The sequence below is a fragment of the Aythya ferina genome (assembly GCF_964211825.1).
Source record: "Aythya ferina genome assembly, chromosome: 12".
NCBI classification, from domain to species: domain Eukaryota; kingdom Metazoa; phylum Chordata; class Aves; order Anseriformes; family Anatidae; genus Aythya; species Aythya ferina.
Window position 1 is genome coordinate 11,310,463 of NC_140308.1, and position 17,354 is coordinate 11,327,816.

General features: G+C 54.3%; 1 protein-coding gene across 3 annotated transcripts; it reads right to left on the reverse strand.

The window, feature by feature from the left end:
* Positions 1–4,050: 4,050 nt before the first annotated feature.
* Positions 4,051–14,569, reverse strand: CFAP20 (cilia and flagella associated protein 20; the record flags this gene model as incomplete). 3 transcript variants are annotated; one of them, XM_084533625.1, is made up of 6 exons in its annotated part: positions 14,348–14,569; positions 8,713–8,792; positions 7,177–7,288; positions 6,618–6,806; positions 5,325–5,435; positions 4,051–4,530 (listed from the first exon to the last, which is right to left on the reverse strand). In XM_084533625.1, exons 1-6 carry the CDS (start codon positions 14,429–14,431, stop codon positions 4,525–4,527), a joined length of 582 nt encoding a protein of 193 aa, XP_084389751.1. In that variant the 5' UTR covers positions 14,432–14,569. The 3 variants fall into 3 exon arrangements, with proteins under 3 accessions (XP_084389751.1, XP_084389749.1, XP_084389750.1); XM_084533623.1 differs by having other exon boundaries at positions 8,248–8,792; positions 14,348–14,549; XM_084533624.1 differs by lacking the exon at positions 4,051–4,530 and having other exon boundaries at positions 5,316–5,435.
* Between the last annotated feature and the right edge of the window lie 2,785 nt (positions 14,570–17,354).

Below are 17,354 nucleotides of genomic sequence, written 5' to 3' on the forward strand. Positions count from 1 at the left end.
GCTGGTGCCAGGAGCCTGGGGCCATCTGGAAACGCTTGCTGACAGCAGCCAGGGACCTGCCAGAGACAACCTCCAGCATTTCGGCAGGGCTCAGGCTCCTCGCTGCTGGCTGCTGCTCTGCCCTGCATGCCCCCAGTGGGGACTGCGCCCCTCCAGCCATAAGACAAGCCCCTCAGGGCACCCCTGGATGCCCTTCAGCCCCAGCGAGGGCCCGGTCGGAGCCCAGCACCTCGCCTGTCCCAGCAGCTTCCCATGGCTCGCGTGGAGTCCCGCTCAGCTGAGCCCTGCCAGGATACACCCCCACTGGGCAGTCCCAGCTTCCCAAAATAGCCTGGAGAAGCCCAACCTGGAAAAGACCCGCAACTCGGCATCCTCTGGGATGGGGCCCCCACAGCTCTGTGCCGCGGAGGGGCAGGAGGTGATGCAGGGCTGGCAATGAGGCTGTCCTCAGCTGTCCTGCACACACATCCCCCTGCCGCAATGCCCTGGGGGCTCAGGCAGGACCAGAGCCTGTGGCTGCAGGGCACAGGGCAGGGTGGCTCCTCCTGCCCCGTTCCCCTTCCCGGCCAGGGGCCAGGCACACTTGGGGCCACCTCTATGGCCATGAGGAGCCCCAGCATGGCCAGCAGCACCCAGAGCGACTCCTTGCAGCACCCACTGCCCCAGGGAGGGAGCACTTGCTTCTGCCTGCTCAGTGCTGTCACAGGGGCTGATGTGCTTCCTCCTCTGCAGCAGGAGCCTCCACCCTCCTCTTCCTCTGCAGAGCCGGGGCAGGGATCCCTGCGTGCTGCAGGGAGAGGACCTGGAAAGCAGAGAGGAAGCTGGGCTCAGCGTAGAGGAAGAGCCGGGGCCAGGACACGCCAAGCACTGACAGCCTGCCTCAAGGCCAGAGGAAATGCTGCTGCAGGAGGACGGAGGGAAGAGCTGTGGAGTCAAGGGAATCGTGGAAAGCCACTTGCTATGATCATAGCACACTGTGAGGAAGGGCTGTGGCTCGGGATGCTACCTGGGCAGGGGCGCACAGTGGTGCTAAGGTGGCTCTGCCAGAAGAATGCCAGAGCCTTCATCTCACAGGGAGGAACGTCGCCATGGGGGCAACAAGGTGACGGCAAAGCAGACAGCCCGCAGGTTTGTTTCAGCACAACTTCACATCCATCAGCTTCTCACCTCCAGCAACACCAAGGCTTTCCCCACCCAGTACCAGGGGTAGCTGTTATGGCTCCCTCATCCAAATAAAATCTTGCTTGGTGCAGCTCACCGGGGAAGCGCTCAGTCCCCTCCTGCACATGGCAGGAAGGTCACCTCCCACTGCGTGCAGAAGTGGCAAAAGCCCCCAGTACGGCCATTCATTTTTCCTGGGCAGTATCCAATGGCAAAACTTAAGATAAATATTTCCCTTGCTTCCAGCACCACCCAACCCACACTGGACAACAGCTGCAGAGGATTAGCATCATGCTGGAGGTATAATCCCTCTGCAGCGAGGGCAATATTTAGCAGAAGACTTCCAGGAAGATACAGAAAGGAAGGCAAAAAGGGCAAGAATATGAGTTTGGCCCAGATCTTCTTGATTCCTGGATACCACCTCCATGATCAGAAGCAAATGAGACTTACTCCTCTGCAAGGCAAGGAGCCAAGGAGACAGCCCAGCCCACGAGGGTTCCTGTCCCACACCTCAGCACACTCCAGAGCAGGGTTCCCTGCATGTGGTCCTGCTCTTGGTGCTTTATGTCAGGATCCCTTAACAGCAAGGGGACAAAGAGCAAGGGCAGAGCCAGAAGCAGGGACAGAAGCCTGTACCAGTGTCTTGCTGCTCCACTGGGCTGGACACAAAGACTTCTGCCCAGGCCACAGAGCACAAAGGGCAGAAACCCTTCCCAGGAAACCCCACTGTGCACTTCTGCATGGAGAACACGCTTGCAGCAGCCATCCACGGGGCAGGCTCCCGTTTGCGGACCTGCATCCCTCCTGCATCCACTCTTCCCACGTAGGGGGATACTGCATCCCAGCTGGGCCAAGAGCCTTAACCCAAGCAGTAAAAAGCTGTACCCTTCATCACAGGAGCCTTGCTAATGCACATCTACTCTAGAAAGCGACTACTGATGCAATTCCTGTGGTATTTTGGCCTGTCTGCCAGTGGCATCCTCTTCTCCTGTGTGGAGGGGAAAGAACATCCCGACTTTCCTTGCCTTCAGAACAATGGGATAGTTAAAGTTCCAACGGGAGAGCAGGATTAAAATAGGATGATTCTTGAACTGCACTCTATAAACCCACCGCAATCTGCCCCTACAGGAAAGGGACAGTATCTGATGATGCTCCACCTCGTACAGCATATAAACAGGAAGATTCAGTATTCTCCTTCATATTAAAAATATATACACAGAGCCCACATAGATGTAAGGGCTTGTGGCTAGGAGTTCATTCCGGTGAACACACTGGAACAGCTGCTAGAGACTGCACCGGAACTGGCAGCAGGGCCCATCGCATCCCTCTACGGAGGGAGGCAGCCAGCTCGGGGACCCGGGGAGCCCAGCCTGTGTTAATGCAGTTAAGGTTGGGCACCAAGAGCAGGACCAAATCCTCCATGGACAGGGGACAGCCAGCGGTGGGAGCCCAGTGGGCTAGGAAAGGCAGCAGCCGTTCCGTGTGAGCAACTTCTGCAAATGTGCTCCTGAGCAAGGCCCTGCGGGAAGGGACGCTTTAAGGATGCTTTACCTCGTCGGGGCTTGATGGATTCCCTCAGCAGCTGACTCCCCTGCTCCCGCAGGCCTGGCGAGCTTTGCAAACCTGTCAGGAAAGCCCAGCCATAGACTTCATTCAGACTGATCCTTGGCACCCGGTGCAGCTCGACTCCACTTGACAAAGCTCAAGTCCAGCCACGACAGACATCAAAGCAAGACGGATGGTGCCTTCCCTCCTGGGCTTCCTTGCTGTGGCTCCTTGGAACTACCAAGCTATCCAACTGCTATAAAAGTTAAAGATTTTCGCCATAAAGCCTTCAGCACCGACTGGCAGCATAGGGTCAGTACTTCCCTTTCAAATCATGGCAGCTTCAAGGTGCACGTAAGGCAAGTGCATTATAGGTGACCCATGGGGAGCCCGTGTCAAGGAGCAGCTGTGTACCCTCAGTCAGCAATGTCCAGCCCTTAAACCAGCTGCATTGAACGCAGAATCTGGTGCAGATTCAAGGCAGATGTCCCCCAGCACACTCTCCTCCCGTGGACACCAGCTTTGTTTTACAGGACAATGATGTATGGGGAAGTTTTCCCAATTTGCTGCACAGCCCAGAACCAGGGAGGGACCAGAACCAGCCCATGGCACCCACCAGCCCAAGGAGCTGCTGGGGCTTGGCCCGGGGGAGGAAAGGCACCAGATTCTCCCAGACTTTCTCCGTTACTGGTAGAGGTTTGCAGCCTCCTCTCAGTATGCCTTTCCACAACAAAGGCAAATTGGTCTGAGACAGGGAAGGGCAGCTTCAGAACAGGAAAAGACTTCCGCTTCTGTTTGCTTCTGTTCTGCTGCTTTGCTAAACCTCCCCTTTGATCCCCAGGGAAAGGAACAATTTGGCAGTTGGAAGGCTATTGTGTGCCTTTTGCTATAAGTAGCTGCTAAATGCCTGGCTGAGAGCAGGATTGAGTTGTTTAACTACACAGCTATCAGAGCTGTGCCCGTTTAACAAGCAGGTAAGAACAATTTGTCACTGCTGGGAAAATGGCTTCAAATAAGCAGGGAACGAAAAACCCATTTCCATGTACCAAAAGTGAAAACTACAGGTTTTGTCACAGGTCAGTTATCCCCAGTTCTTGAATTGGAATAAGCTACTGTGTATAGCAGATCTTGTCTCTTCTACTGAAACCTTGTCATTTTTCCTCTCTCCAGATTATCATTGTCCACATCTGTGCTGACCTTTAAAAAGTGAGGCTGCCAATCAAAGACAAATTCAGAGACAAATCCCAACATTTAAGTTCCTAAAGAAACTCCTCAGCACTTTCCACAGTGCTAGCACATGGAAATTAAAGGACCCACCAGAGGAGGAAGATGCCAGGAGAAGACTTACAAACAACCAAAGTCATATGTTTAATAATTTTCCAAGAGCGAGTATTACATCCATACTTAGAGCATATATAAAATAAGAGATGGAAAACAAGGAAAGAAAAGATAAAGTTGGTGTCTTCAAGAGGGCACACTTAACCCTGTAATTCCTGCTGAATCCCTTATTCGAAGGGACTGTGGCCACTTTGAGCAACCTTTGTGCAACGTGAGGTCAGGTACTATGCTGCTTGCAGTGTGTAGGCTCAGCACTTTAGGAACAGTTAGGAAAACTGATCCTGTGCAACTCAAACACCAACAACATAGTCCCAGACCTGTTACATGGTTAATTGTGTCCTGTCTAGAAGAGGGATACCAGATGAGTCAAAGCTACCCTAGACAAGGTGAGCCGATCGAAAACTTTGCTTCAGCAGGGCCTCCTCTTCCACCTGCTTGTGTTGATCCCAAATATTTCTCGCATCTCTTCTGAACGTGGTGTTATTGCTGGACAGAGCATGGAAAAGAAAGGAGATGCTTAGCAGGACACTAAACATACAAGTAACACCAAGACTGTACTGGGAGGGCTCACAGTTCCCTGGACAGCCCAGAAGGCAGTGATAGACTCCTCAGAGGTGTTGCCTACTGTTAACACTGCCTCCATCTTCCACTAAGATCAGCGCCCAAGATCCTTGAGATTCTGCCAAGGAATCTTCCCTGCTAAAACAAGCATCTGCACTGGGACAGCCTGGCCCTGGCAAAGGAGGTGCTTCTCTGCAGAGCCTCAAAACTGCTGCTAGTACACCAACGGCTCCTGTCCTGTCACTGGGAGCGCAGCGCTCAGCATCTCCTCCTGCTGGACAGCCACAGGCCTGCCTGTCCCCTGCCCACCCCGCAGCCCCACCACCCTGGGAAGACCAGGGCGGAGCTGCAGCGAGCTGCGAATAGCAAAGGCACCGTGCTGAGTCACGGGGGAAAGCTAAAGAGAGATGCTGGGAGGCTGCCACTCTGCCCAGCGTCCTTCAACACGAACAGAAAGGACGCGGGGAGCAGCTGCACAGCTCTCTCCGCTCCTAGATGGGAATGACAACTTCCCTGTGCTTTGGCAGGAAAACCACTCAGCAAGCCGCCAGACAGCCTGCTCATCCTGGAAACAAAGAGGGTGCTCCTTGGCCGCAGGCCAAGACTGGTGACAACTCTGCTGTTGGAATAAATTCTGGATTGTACAGGCAGCAGGGAACGGATTAACACTAGCCTGGCCCTGCTGCTGCTGCTGCCCTCCTTGCCCATAGCTAGCTCACCTTGGCCTTGTTCTGGACAGGCAGATACAGCTTGAACTCAGCTGGGAGCTCATCCTCAGAGTACAGCCGGTCAGAGAAGTACACCCGTCGGATGCGACAGTTGGCGTGTATCTGAGAGTCAAAGGGAAGAGAGTGAGTCCTTTTTCCTCCACATCCAGCTCTGCAGTCGTGCAGCAGTGTAGACCGCTCGGCTCAGCAGCCTGCACCCCCGCTAAGTCCTTCCAGCTTGCCCATTGCTGCTAGATGCTCTGTCTCTCCTGCCCAGCACCCCCAGTACTTTCCCCCTAGCAGCTCCGCTCTTCCCCACACTACAGGTATGGGGACACCATGCCACAGCATGCCAGCTCTTCTTACTGTTGTGGGGACCAAAAACTAACCAGGCAGCCAACATCCTGCCTTGTTTTGCAAGGAAGGAGACCTATTTTGGCTACTCACTGTAAGTGTCCTGGCCTAAGCCTTCTCAGGAGGCCTCACCGACTCTGAATCTAGCAGAACATAATAGAAAAAACATTGGCCCATGCCCTCTGCTTTGCGTTAGCTGCTCTTGAGACAGCCTGAGTCACTGGAGAGAAGCATGACCAACCTCCAGTATCTCTACCAATCGAGATCTGTCTTAGCTGCTTCATAGCAAAGAGTTCTTTGCTGCAAACCCACCTCTGCTTCTCCACAAGTATCAGCAATAGCCAGGAAGACAACTCTCAACCTGCTGCATTTTTAACACTCCCTCTCTAGGGCCAAGCTGAGGTCATGAATGGGACCGTCCGGTCTGTGCTGCCTCCACTACCAGCTGCAGTCACTCCAGTCTCCCTCGTGGGTATGTGGGAAGCCAGACATTTCCCAGGCAGGCTGTTTGCTGGTCGCAGGGTAACCCCACAAGGAACCGCTGCAGTCTCCCCCATCATACTAAGGAACAGGCATGCTCAAAATAACACATGCCACTGGACACAGTAAATTTGGACAGTACAGCAGCACACAGCTAATTCCAAGCTAGCATCCATCCAGGATATATGGCACGCTGCAGAGAGTTTGAGGCGGGCTGTGACTCTTGACAGCCAGCAAGAGAAACAAGATGGAAATGGGCTCCTTCATCCCTGTCTAGCCTGGTGACATGAGGCACCATCAAGACCTCCACAATCTCAGTCAGGCCTTTGCTCTCCCAGCTCTGCAAAGAGCTGGACTGGCAGAGGAACCAGCTGGGGCTAAGCCTAGGTTCCCAATCTCCAGCAAGGCTGTCCCAGCCAGCATGAAGACCAACAGGTTGGCTCCTGTGGGCAGGACATGCCTGCTGCTTACCTGAACTCTGAGGGTCTCAATGTAATTTGTCCCATAGGCCCGGCGTGTGAAGTCCGAGAGGTTGAACTGGATTTGGTTCCAGCCGTCGTCCAGCCGCATGGGCATGGTGCAGATGAAGGGCTTCACCCGAGTTGTGCTCTGGTAGTTGCTTGCCCGGAAACGCCGGCGTACGTTCTTGTCATCCAGCACCTGGGGCAACAAAGAAAGGCTGCTGAGCCTGGTGGCAGAGGCCTCCAGCTCCCGAGACAGCACCTGCTCTAGATTCAGGCTCCCCTTGTCTCTGAGATGGGGCTCTCCTCTCACTTCCTCATTTTGCAGCACAAGTATTTTTAACAGCAAACAGACCCACTTTCGGGAATAGCTGCTATGTCACGCTTGTAAGCTGACTGATGAACTTGACAAGGTGAGCTTGTGACTGCTCACAGAAGACCCAGTACAGCCGTGATAGCATGGCTTTGGGGACCACGTGTGGCTAGGGTCAAAGTCCCAGTAATAGTGCAGGCCCCATGGAAGCTTCCTCACTAGTCCCTGACGGGCCTCCCCACTCTGCCCTCCTCACCTGCACTTCGAAAGTGAAATATTTCTTCAGGTTCTTGATGATCATCACGAGGAAAGGTAGTTTGATGCCCAGGGTCTTCTTGGGATCAGCAGGGCATGTGATGTATGTGGTACTAAGGGGAACAGAAAAATGCTTTAGGATCTCACATGGCACAAAGCACACAGCCCCAAGACTTTCACTTGACCTAACGCAATCTTGGAGGGCAGGCAGGAAGAGAGAGCTGTGACCTTAAGATCTTAGCAACGATCGGGGCTTTCTATAACAGGAGGGAGAGTTTCAGAGGTAAGCTGCAGGGAGAACAGGCCAAAAGGCCCAAAGATGGCATTTCAAACCCTGCTTTTCCCATCCAGGGTGGGAAACACCTCCTCGAATGGCTTCACCTCCCTCATTTCACAGCAATGTCAGCACTGTTTCTTAACACAACCTCCTCACCCGAGCAGGTAGAGCTCCCCAGAGCACAGCAGGAGCCCTGCGCGCTGTATATAGCCGGGAGGACGGAGGTCACAAGCCCTCCAAGCAGACGTCATGCCTGGCAAGTTCTGTATCAACACAGCCCGGGAGGAAGAGCAGCGCAGCCTGCAGGAGATGGGCTCTGCTCCCTTATAAGGAGCACCCTGCTCCAAAAAGGCCCCAGGCTGCGGCCACACAGAGCCCGCTGACGGAGGAGCCCGCGTCCTCCTCTCCACTTGGTGGGGACAAGGTGGCTAAGCGAAGCGACATCTGCCCTATAAATCTCCCCGTGACCCTCCTTTCTGCTGTCAGGAGTGGCTGTCACATGTGCAGAGCAGCAGGGCAGGCCTCTGGCAGTAACAATACAGAAGGCAGAGGGCTGCCTTCTCTGTATCTGGTACTGAGGGGGAGCCAGGTACCAAACGCATCATTTTTTCCCAAGCAATGGAAAAATAAAAGGACTCTCCCTTCAGTCCCACTGAGGATGACAGGGAAATCCACCAGTATATCCAGGAAGAGGTCGTTGCATTGCACCTCTCCTAACAGAAAAGGCTGAGAGCTGGGTCTGCTCAGCCTGGAGAAGAGGAGGCTCGGGGGGATCTCATCAGTGTCTGTAAATACCTGAAGGGAGGGTGCAGAGAGGACAGAGCCAGGCTATTTCCAGTGGTGCCCAGTGCCAGGACAAGAAGCAATGGGGACAAACTGGAGCACAGGAGGTTCCTTCTGAACTTCAGCAAGCATTTTTGTGCTGTGCAGGTGATGGAGCACTGGCACAGGTTGCCCAGAGAGGTTGTTGAGTCTCCCTCCTTGGAGGTCTTCATAATCCATCTGACACGGTGTTGGGATCAGGGGCTTGGACCAGATGACCTCCAGAGGTCCCTGTCAGCCTCACCCTCCGTGATTCTCAGAGGCATAGCACACTGCCAGAGAGGCAGCAGCGATCTGACCCCAGATCATTTCCTTCAGTTTATGGACAAAGAGACCACGGCAGAACCTGGAGAAATGTCTGCGGGGCACCGACATCTTTCACTCAGCTCCAGGACCAAGCCCCCAGGGCACGCTAGGGCAGAAGCAGCCCTCTCCTACCTGACATTAGTTCCTTCAATCTCCAGCACCAGTGACTGGATGTCATTATCGGTGATTCGTTTGATATGGCCGTTGCGCACCTGAAAGAGAAGCGGGTCAGACATCATTCAAGACGGAAATCAAGAGACACATGGACAAGGGAAAAAAGGCCCTGGGAAGACCCCTCTATATTCTCTTGGCTCCTGCTGCCCTGGACATCTCTGTTTCCAAGATTTGATCACCCCCCCAGAGTGCCAGGCCTCCAAGGCAGCGTCTGTGGCTGCACAAAGACTGAGTGCAAGACATGAATTTGTACACCCACGCTACAGCGAGCACAAGTGACTCAAGCCTCATGTAAACCGCCCAAACAAACAAAAGGAACAACGTCAGAGCAAGAGCAATCCACAGGGCGATAAGGGGTGAAAGCGAGCTTGGGCAGCAGCACAGAGGCAAGCAAAGGGAGCGCCCAGCAGCCACCACAGGGCCCCAGCCTGTTGCTGGGCACAGCTGGCTGTCCCTGTGGAAATGCAGGACCAGGCGTGGGACTGCTTCAAGCTCTTCACAACACAGAGCACACAAGCACAGAGCCACTCTCTGCTCTGCTGAGGGGCACAGCCAGCTCCCCACAGAGCTCAGGAAGGCCAGGCAGGGACCAGGAGCCAAAACACATTTTTCTCCACAAGCAAGATCGCTGAATCCCAGGGTCTGAGGATTTATTTCCTTAATGAATGAGCTCTCTTCCCATCATATTAATCTCAATTTAAAAGGCACTTTTGCTAATTAAGCCTTCCTCAATGCTCGATCAGCAAATTGCATCTCCTTCCAATTTCACAAATTAATTCCTTCAGCACCTATCACCGCTAACGTTCGGGACACATTAAACTCTTAATGGGATGGCTCCAGTCAGGAGCCACAAAATGATTTACAAGCTTGGCCATTTACCTTCCAAGTTCATTTCCTCATAGGGACCTACCTGGGGGATGTCACACACGCTGCTGGAAGAAAGAGGAGCGCCGAAGCAGCCCACCTCCCTGCCTGGCTCACAGCAACCACTAAGTGGTTTCAGAAAACCTCAGCCTGGGTCACCCACCCCTGCCGCTAAGTGCAGCTTGGCCAGCCAGACTGCTCGTAACCCTGCTCCAGGCTTCCAGAAAGCATTAAGCTCAGAGAGAGGATCCTCACAGGACAACCGTATCAAAACCTCTGCATCAAATGCAGCACCTGGGGGTTTATAACTCTGTTCTGGAAAAAACAACCACACAAGATCTGGCCTCCACGCCTTTTTCCACTCTCCCCCTTACCTGAGCCAGCAACTTTATTTTCCCCCCTAAATCATCAGCCCAGCAGAAGCCCCATGTACCTGTCTCTATAAGCAGTAACTAGCATAAAGGAAATTAAGCCCTGTAACCCAGAGGGGTGTAGCACGCTGACTGAACACCAGGAAATAACCCTGCCCATGGCACGACACAGCACCATGGAACAAAGGCTGTGCAGGATGGCTGGCACCAGGGGCAGCCGATGGCTCCATGCACAAGAGGGTTCGAGCTTGGACTTCTCTGGACAGGACAGTAACAGAGAACAGCTGAACATGCTTAATCTGATTACTCAGCAGTGCTCCTGTCTGCCACCAGGTCACCTTCCTTAGCCTGTGGAAAGCTTCCCTTCCCCAGATTACAGAGACAAAGAAAAGAAGCGACTCGTCTTCCTCAGCACGGCCAGAAAGAGGATGAAAAGAAACAGAAAAGAGAGGAGATACTCCCAGCAGTGGCTCTGCAATAGCCCCCATCCCAAGGGGCTTTCCTCTACCTCACGGTGAGGCAGAAAGGTCTAATTTCAGAAATTTTAGAAAGATACACACAACGCTCCACGTCTCTACTCAGCTACTATTTTCTAGCTGCCTTCAGTCTACAAAGGTGGATTTTTGGAGCTGGTAGAAAGGGAAGTAGCCTTCTTAGAATAGAAAACTCCTTCAAATTTCCTCTGAATTGGGATAACCAGGAAATTATGTGCTAAGGACAAGCTGAAAAAGCTCATTTCACAGATGTGTATCCCAAACCTCTCAGGGCTTAAAGGGAGCAGCAGCTCCAGACAATTCATTGTCTCCTAACACAGGAATCCCCTACAGCTCTCATTGCTCCTAGCCACGCTCAGCCAAGGTAACAAAGGCCAGAGGAAAGCAAACCAGAGCGGCACGGCCCAAGGCCGACCTCTGGAGGTTTGCCCCCGAACTGCTGCCATCACCAGATGATGGGCTGGTGTGAGGCTGGAGCCACAGCAGCAGCTGTGAAACATGGCTGGTGCCATCACCATCACCCGTGGCAGGCGAGGAGAGGCAGCAGGACAAGAGGCAGGAGCAGACAGAGGCTATCTGCATCCTGCTGGCAGAACACTCATTTGATGCTCAGACGTGTATCGAATGCATCCTCCCAACACCATTTGAAATTGCCATGATATTCTGCCTTGACTTGCCAGCAGAACACGTGGAAAGTCAGCACAAGGACTGGTAGGTCCGATAAGCTCCACCAAGCCGTTCCCCTTTGCTCTGCAGAAAAGCATCAGCGGGTCTCCTGGAGACTGGCAAGCGCGTCTCCACACGCTGGCTGAGGGACGAGGGTGGCAGGACGCCGCGGGAACAAACAGAGGGCTCTGAACTCCACACAAAAGGCAAACAGAAGCCCTCTCACTCACAGACGGGTCTCCAGGAGAGGCTCAGCAGCAGAGGAAGGCCGGAGAAGGGAGCACACACCAGCAGCTACCAGCAGTACGGACGAGGCCGGTGGAAGGAGCCCCACAGGGCAGTCGCTGTGTTCCTAAGGACCAGCCACAGGGCCCTGGGGCAGGACACTGGTGGCTGGGAGGGATGGGGCCTGGCAGGTCTCATCAGAGCTTATATGCTGTGGGGCAAAGGGAGAGGAGGGCAGGACTGTATCTGGCCCTGCAGAGGGACGCTACGGACTCCCACATGACACAGCAAGGCAAGGCTCTTAGTGCCCTGCTTCAGTCTCTTGACAAATGAAGACACTTTCATGTCCTACTGCCTCCAGCAAGGCAAGTGGTGTGTGTCCTACAAGGGCCAGACAAGACATGCTTGACATGCTTTCCCCGTGTCACAAAGGCTTGAGATTCCCCACGTTTTTCACTGGGTGGATGGAGTGGGGACAGAATCACCATCTGCTGGTAATTTTGTAGAGACACAAAGACCACATGAGGACGTGTGGGGTGGGAGGCATGCCCAGCAGCGGCAGAAGAGGGCTGAAGTGCCAGCGGAGCACCACCACGCTGCAGGGACCATGGCTCAGGGGGAGCTTGTGGTGATTCTTCTCCCTAACGCATGTAGACCTCAGACAGACACTGCAACGGGCCGCTCCCTGCAGGGACACGCTTCTGCTGCTGGCTGGATCCACACCAGCCAAGAAACAGCCTCGCTCAATTTACACAGCAGAGATCCTTGAATCAGAGACTAGCCTGAGATGGAAAGGCCCCCAAAGACTCGATGGAGGCCTACTCCTGGCTCCACACATGACCACCTAAAAACCACACCCTATGTCTGCAGATCAGATTGTATGTTAAAGCGCTGTGCAAATGCTTCTTGAACACCAACATGCTTGGGTACCGCGACCACTTCCCTGGGGAACCTGTCCCAGTGTCTGACCCCCAACACGGTGCAGAACCTTTCCCTCACACCCAGCCTGGCCCTGTTGTTCCTTCGGGTCCTGTCGCTGTCCCCAGAGAGCAGAGCTCAGCGCCTGCCCCTCTGCTCCCTGTGAGGGAGCTGCAGGCCGCCATGAGGCCTCCCCTCAGCCTGCTCTGCCCTGGGCTGAACAAACCAAGGGTCCTCAGCAGCTCCTCACATGTCACACCCTCCACACCCTATGCTCTCTCTTCTCTGTAGCCCTCCTCTGGATGCTCTCTGATAGCTTTATGTGCTTTAATTTTGGTGCCCAAACCTGCATGCGGTGCTTGAGGTGAGGCCGCAGCAGTGCGGAGCAGCGCAGGACAATCCCTTCCCTCACCAGCCAGCAGTGCTGTGCCCGAGGCACCCCAGGACACAGCTGGCCTTTTTGGCTGCCAGGGCACACTGCTGGCTCATCTTCATTTTTGTAGTATTAATTACCATCAAGATTGGAAAGATAACCCTTCCCAATGCCCCAGCCCCAAACAACCCTCTCCAGTAGAAATGCCAGAGCTGTAAGACTCCTGGGATGTGTTTGGACAGATCGGCATTTCCCCATGAATAAAAAACTGGAAAAACCCTCACGACTTTTGATCATGTACTCACTTCAGGCCTGCTCACTTCTCCAACCCGGACTGTGGTTGCAGTCACTGTGCTTGCCTGCTGTGAAAGCACCCAGCCCAGCAGCGGACAGCCCGGGTACAGGCTCTGTCCACGTGCCTCCAGCACACCAGCAGACACGGTGTCCTGCCACCAAGCACACGCTGCCCATGCCAGACACTGCTTGCTCGCTGCTGCAGACCTGGCAAGTCCTGCATCAATCTGGGGAGGCTTCCTCAGCAGCGTGGCAGTCCCAGACCACCAGTGGCACTTCCCTCCGTGTTAAGTTCACACCGCCCAACAAACAGAACCACAGCACAACCTGGGGTTCTGGAGCAGCTGTGTAGATGTGACACCACGCGTGACCTGCGAGGACTCCTCTCTCAGCTCCATCATGTCCTAAGGGCCACCCTTTGCCTCTTGCTGCCGTAAACGCACCGAGGGTGTTAGAACAGCAGTGACGAAGCCGTTACAAACCTACGAGCCATTTTAAATGCAAAAGTGAACTGAAAGACTGAATGCACTGACATCCGTAGGTAAAGAAGTCAGGAAACCCACTCCAAGGTTCACTTTTGCGAGCAAGGCAGTCTTCGCAAGAAGCTTGCCCAAGCCAGAGGTGCTCCCTCAGGACAGAGGCCCAAGCAGGACAAGCACACATGTGTGGCTCTGCTGCCCACAGGGCGCGGGGCCGCTGCACCCAGGCGGTGCTAAGGGCTGGCTGCACGCAGGCACCACAGCGGGTGACAAAAAGCAGCCTGCACACACACACACACACACACAGGTGCTGCTCTGGCAACAGCGCCGCAAACTCTGCATTCATCTTCTCCGGCCAGCGTGGCCAGGCCTTGTGGACAAACAGACGTTGCTTATGTAAACCCCAAGCTGCACGGACACGGCGGTGCCACCACGCTCAGGGCAGCTCAAGCTGCTGCAGGTCTCCACCACCACCTCCTCTTCCTCAGAGCGGGGCCAGGCCAGGCTGTTGCAGCTTCACCCAGGCTAGAGGCACGCGGCGTCCCTCTGCGTGCAAGCTGCCGACCCCTTTCCAAACCAGAGGCGCTCACGCAGAAGCCCCAATACGGGCAGATGGGAGCAGCCCCGTGCTCCCTGCCCCTGGGAGCAGGCTGGGTGGGCTGTGCCCGTCCCCATCCCTCCTGGCAGCCCCCTCGGGGGGCTTCTGCTTTTTGCTAAGCCAGCAGAAACCCAGTTAGGCCGAAACACGCGTCTGGGAGCGGGGAGGCACCGGGGAGGGGATTAGGGCAGGCACCCCGAGAACGGCCGGGGGGAGACGCGACGCGGGGAGGATGGGGAGGGGGCACCCAGGGCTGGGGAGGGGGCACCCTCGGCTCGCCCCGTGCCCGCCGCCCCCGCCGCGCCCCGCACCTTCTTGTCCCAGATCTGCAGCGGCTTGCTGCCGATGCTGTAGAGCACCGAGAGGAACCCGCTCTGGAACGTGTTCTTGAACATGGCGGCGGGGCCGGGGCCGCCGCTCCGCGCAGGGCACACAGCAGCAGCAGCGGCTCCACCACCACCGGCAGCGGCAGCGGCAGAGGCAGAGCCGGGCTCGGGGCCGGGGCCGGTGCCTGGCGCTGCCAGGTGGCGGCGCCGCCGTCCCCCGGGCTCCGCTCCCCGCCCAACGCCGCTTCCGGGGGCGGCGCTGCCGGGGCAACGGGGCCGCGGCCTGGGTTCGGGGCTCGGCGTTCGCCCTGCCCGGGGGTGGCGGAGCCCCGGGCGCTGCCTCCCCTCAGGGGCTGCCCGAGAAGCCTCCTGGCAGCCTGTCCTGGCGGCGTGCCCTCAGGCAGCCCCTCGACTCTCAGTGCCTCCAGTGATGGGGCAGCTGCTTGTCCTCCAGGCGGCCTGTGGGGTGTACCACCCGCATCGCATCACAGAATCAGAGTCATCTGGGTTGGAAGAGACCTCCAGGATCACCCAGTCCAACCTCTGGCCTAACACTGACCAGTCCTCCACTAAACCACATCACTGAGCTCTACATCTAAACATCTTTCAAAGACCTCCAGGGATGGTGACTCCACCACTTCCCTGGTCAGCCCATTGCAATGCCTAATTTCTTTCTGATGTCCCCTCTAAATCCACCTTCTTTTAGTTTAAAAATGTTGCCCCTCGTCCTGTCACTGCAGGCTCTGCTGAAGACTTTTTGTCCTCCTCACAAGTCCCCTTTATTTACCGAAAGGCTGCAACGAGGTCTCCCTGAAGTGTTCTCTTCAGGCTAAATAACCCCAGCTCCTTCGACCCCCCCTCACAGGAGAGGTGTCCCAACGTTTTTGTGGCCCTCTGGACCTGCCCCCATATCGCTCCATCTTGGTGTGGACATGGGCTGCATCGTGTGCTCACCAGAGACACCTGCCATGAGGCGGACCAGGAGGAAATCCCTCTCTGCCTTTCACCACTGTCCCTGCTTAAGCCAAAATGGTGCCACCACCCTTCACTGATGCTGATGAGCAAAACCCTCTGCAATCAGGATTTATGAAACCACTTGCACATGAGTGCATGGTGGGTAGAGTCCTACCCCTGCAGTGTCTGCTGTCTGGCTGCCAAGGGACCATTTATTTGTTCAGGAAATCTCTGAGGCATAAGGACAAGAGCCAAATCCATTTCATCTTCAGAAGCAATCCTTATCTGAGCACAAGCAAGATGTGTCAGTTTACATTGTATAACCCTATTTTTTTCATGCTGTTTACGTACTCCTTTTAAATTGTTATTGCTTTCAGCTCTGGCCTAGCTTCCAGTGGAAAGTGTTATCTGTTGGATTATGTCCATCGTCATGCTCTGAGATAAGGGTGCCATCAACAACTCTTGTGTCTTACTACATGACTACAAAGAAACATTTTTTGTCTTTTTCTGAACTGGGATAAGATGCGATGCCTTGCCAATATCAGGAGAGGCTGATGTACAACTTCACTGTTGTGAAAATGCTTTTACATGCAGACAGAGCCTTGCACAACTGAAGAGGCTTAACAGGGACAGCTTGAGCTAGAAATTGCATTTTTAAACAGAACTATATTAAAATTTCTACCTGCTGAAATAATGGCTATAGCGTCTACCTGCAATGTACAGACACTAAATAGCATAACATTTATCACCCTGCATCAGTTTGATAGCTGTGCTGTTTAACTCCAGGGCCCTGGATAGCTGTTGTTGCTAAGAAATACCTCCTCCAAATCCCACTGGAGATCACATCCTTTGCCAGTTGTGCTTGTCTCTCCCTTGGGCCACAAATGCTCCGGCTGTGCCAAATGTACAGTCCCGTGTAGCACCTGGGATAGCAGTGCTTTCTCCTCCGTTTACAATTCCACACTATCAGGCTGTTAATCCTTACACAAGCAAGCAGAGCACATAAAAGCAAGGCATGATTTAGAAATTATCAACTATACATTGTCAATGGTTTGGAGTACACTGTATACTGCATGATTAAATAACTTGTTCCCTTAATTAGATAGGAAGAGACAACTGGGACAAATATCCAGCTGTCATTCCTGAACAGCCTGCTCATTCACACGCTCTCCACTTACCATTTTAATGCCGTGTTTTGCTGCAAGGGATGTGCATGGAATATGTTGCAGTTTCAAATTGTCTCTGTTTCTAGGTGAACTCTAAAGAAAAATAATACCTGTCATCTCTCCTTCTTCCTTAGGGCATGCGCAGGCTGAAGGAGAGGGCAGAAACAAAGATGGCACGTTAGCACCATGGGCAGTCAGCACGCATTAACAGCCAAGGCTGGCACTCAGAAAGAGGTCTCTGGGAGATGTATTTTGATGAGACTTGCACGCTGATGTTAGCCACCTGGAAGATCACTAGCAAGGTGCTGCCATTCCTTCCTGCCCCATTCCTCATTCCCAGGGTGCAGAGGAACTGGATTTTGGGGAGCACCCAGAGGAAAAGGCCCCTTTTAAGAGAACAATCTGGTCCAAGAAGTGAGTAGCTCCAAAAATAGCTGTCCACTAAAGCATTTCCTGCCCTTCAGAGTTCCCAGCAATCTGATGCCTTCAGAGGAATAGGATCTTCAGGAAACTCCTGAAATGTTTCTCCTCTGAAGTTTCACATGGCTGGATGCAGTTACTGGAGCCAAACATAGCAGCTCTCTCCAGTATCAGCAAGCCTGTGCTTGTCTTGGGGCACACGCTCTGGAAAACCAATGACTTCTGCAAGGAGTGCGGGACCCTGGAATCTGTCCAGATGACTCCAGCCATCTCTCCCGGCTTGGATTTTCCTCTGGGAGTGGGACAGGGCTGCTGTAATGAGGAAACCAAAAAGGGAATTAGGAAGGAAATGGACAGCCACAGCATACGGGAAGGCAAGGTGTGTTAGCAGCTTTGGATGCTGAAGGAACCTGGATGAAGGCTGTTGAAGGCTTTGGGCCTCATGCTGGCTG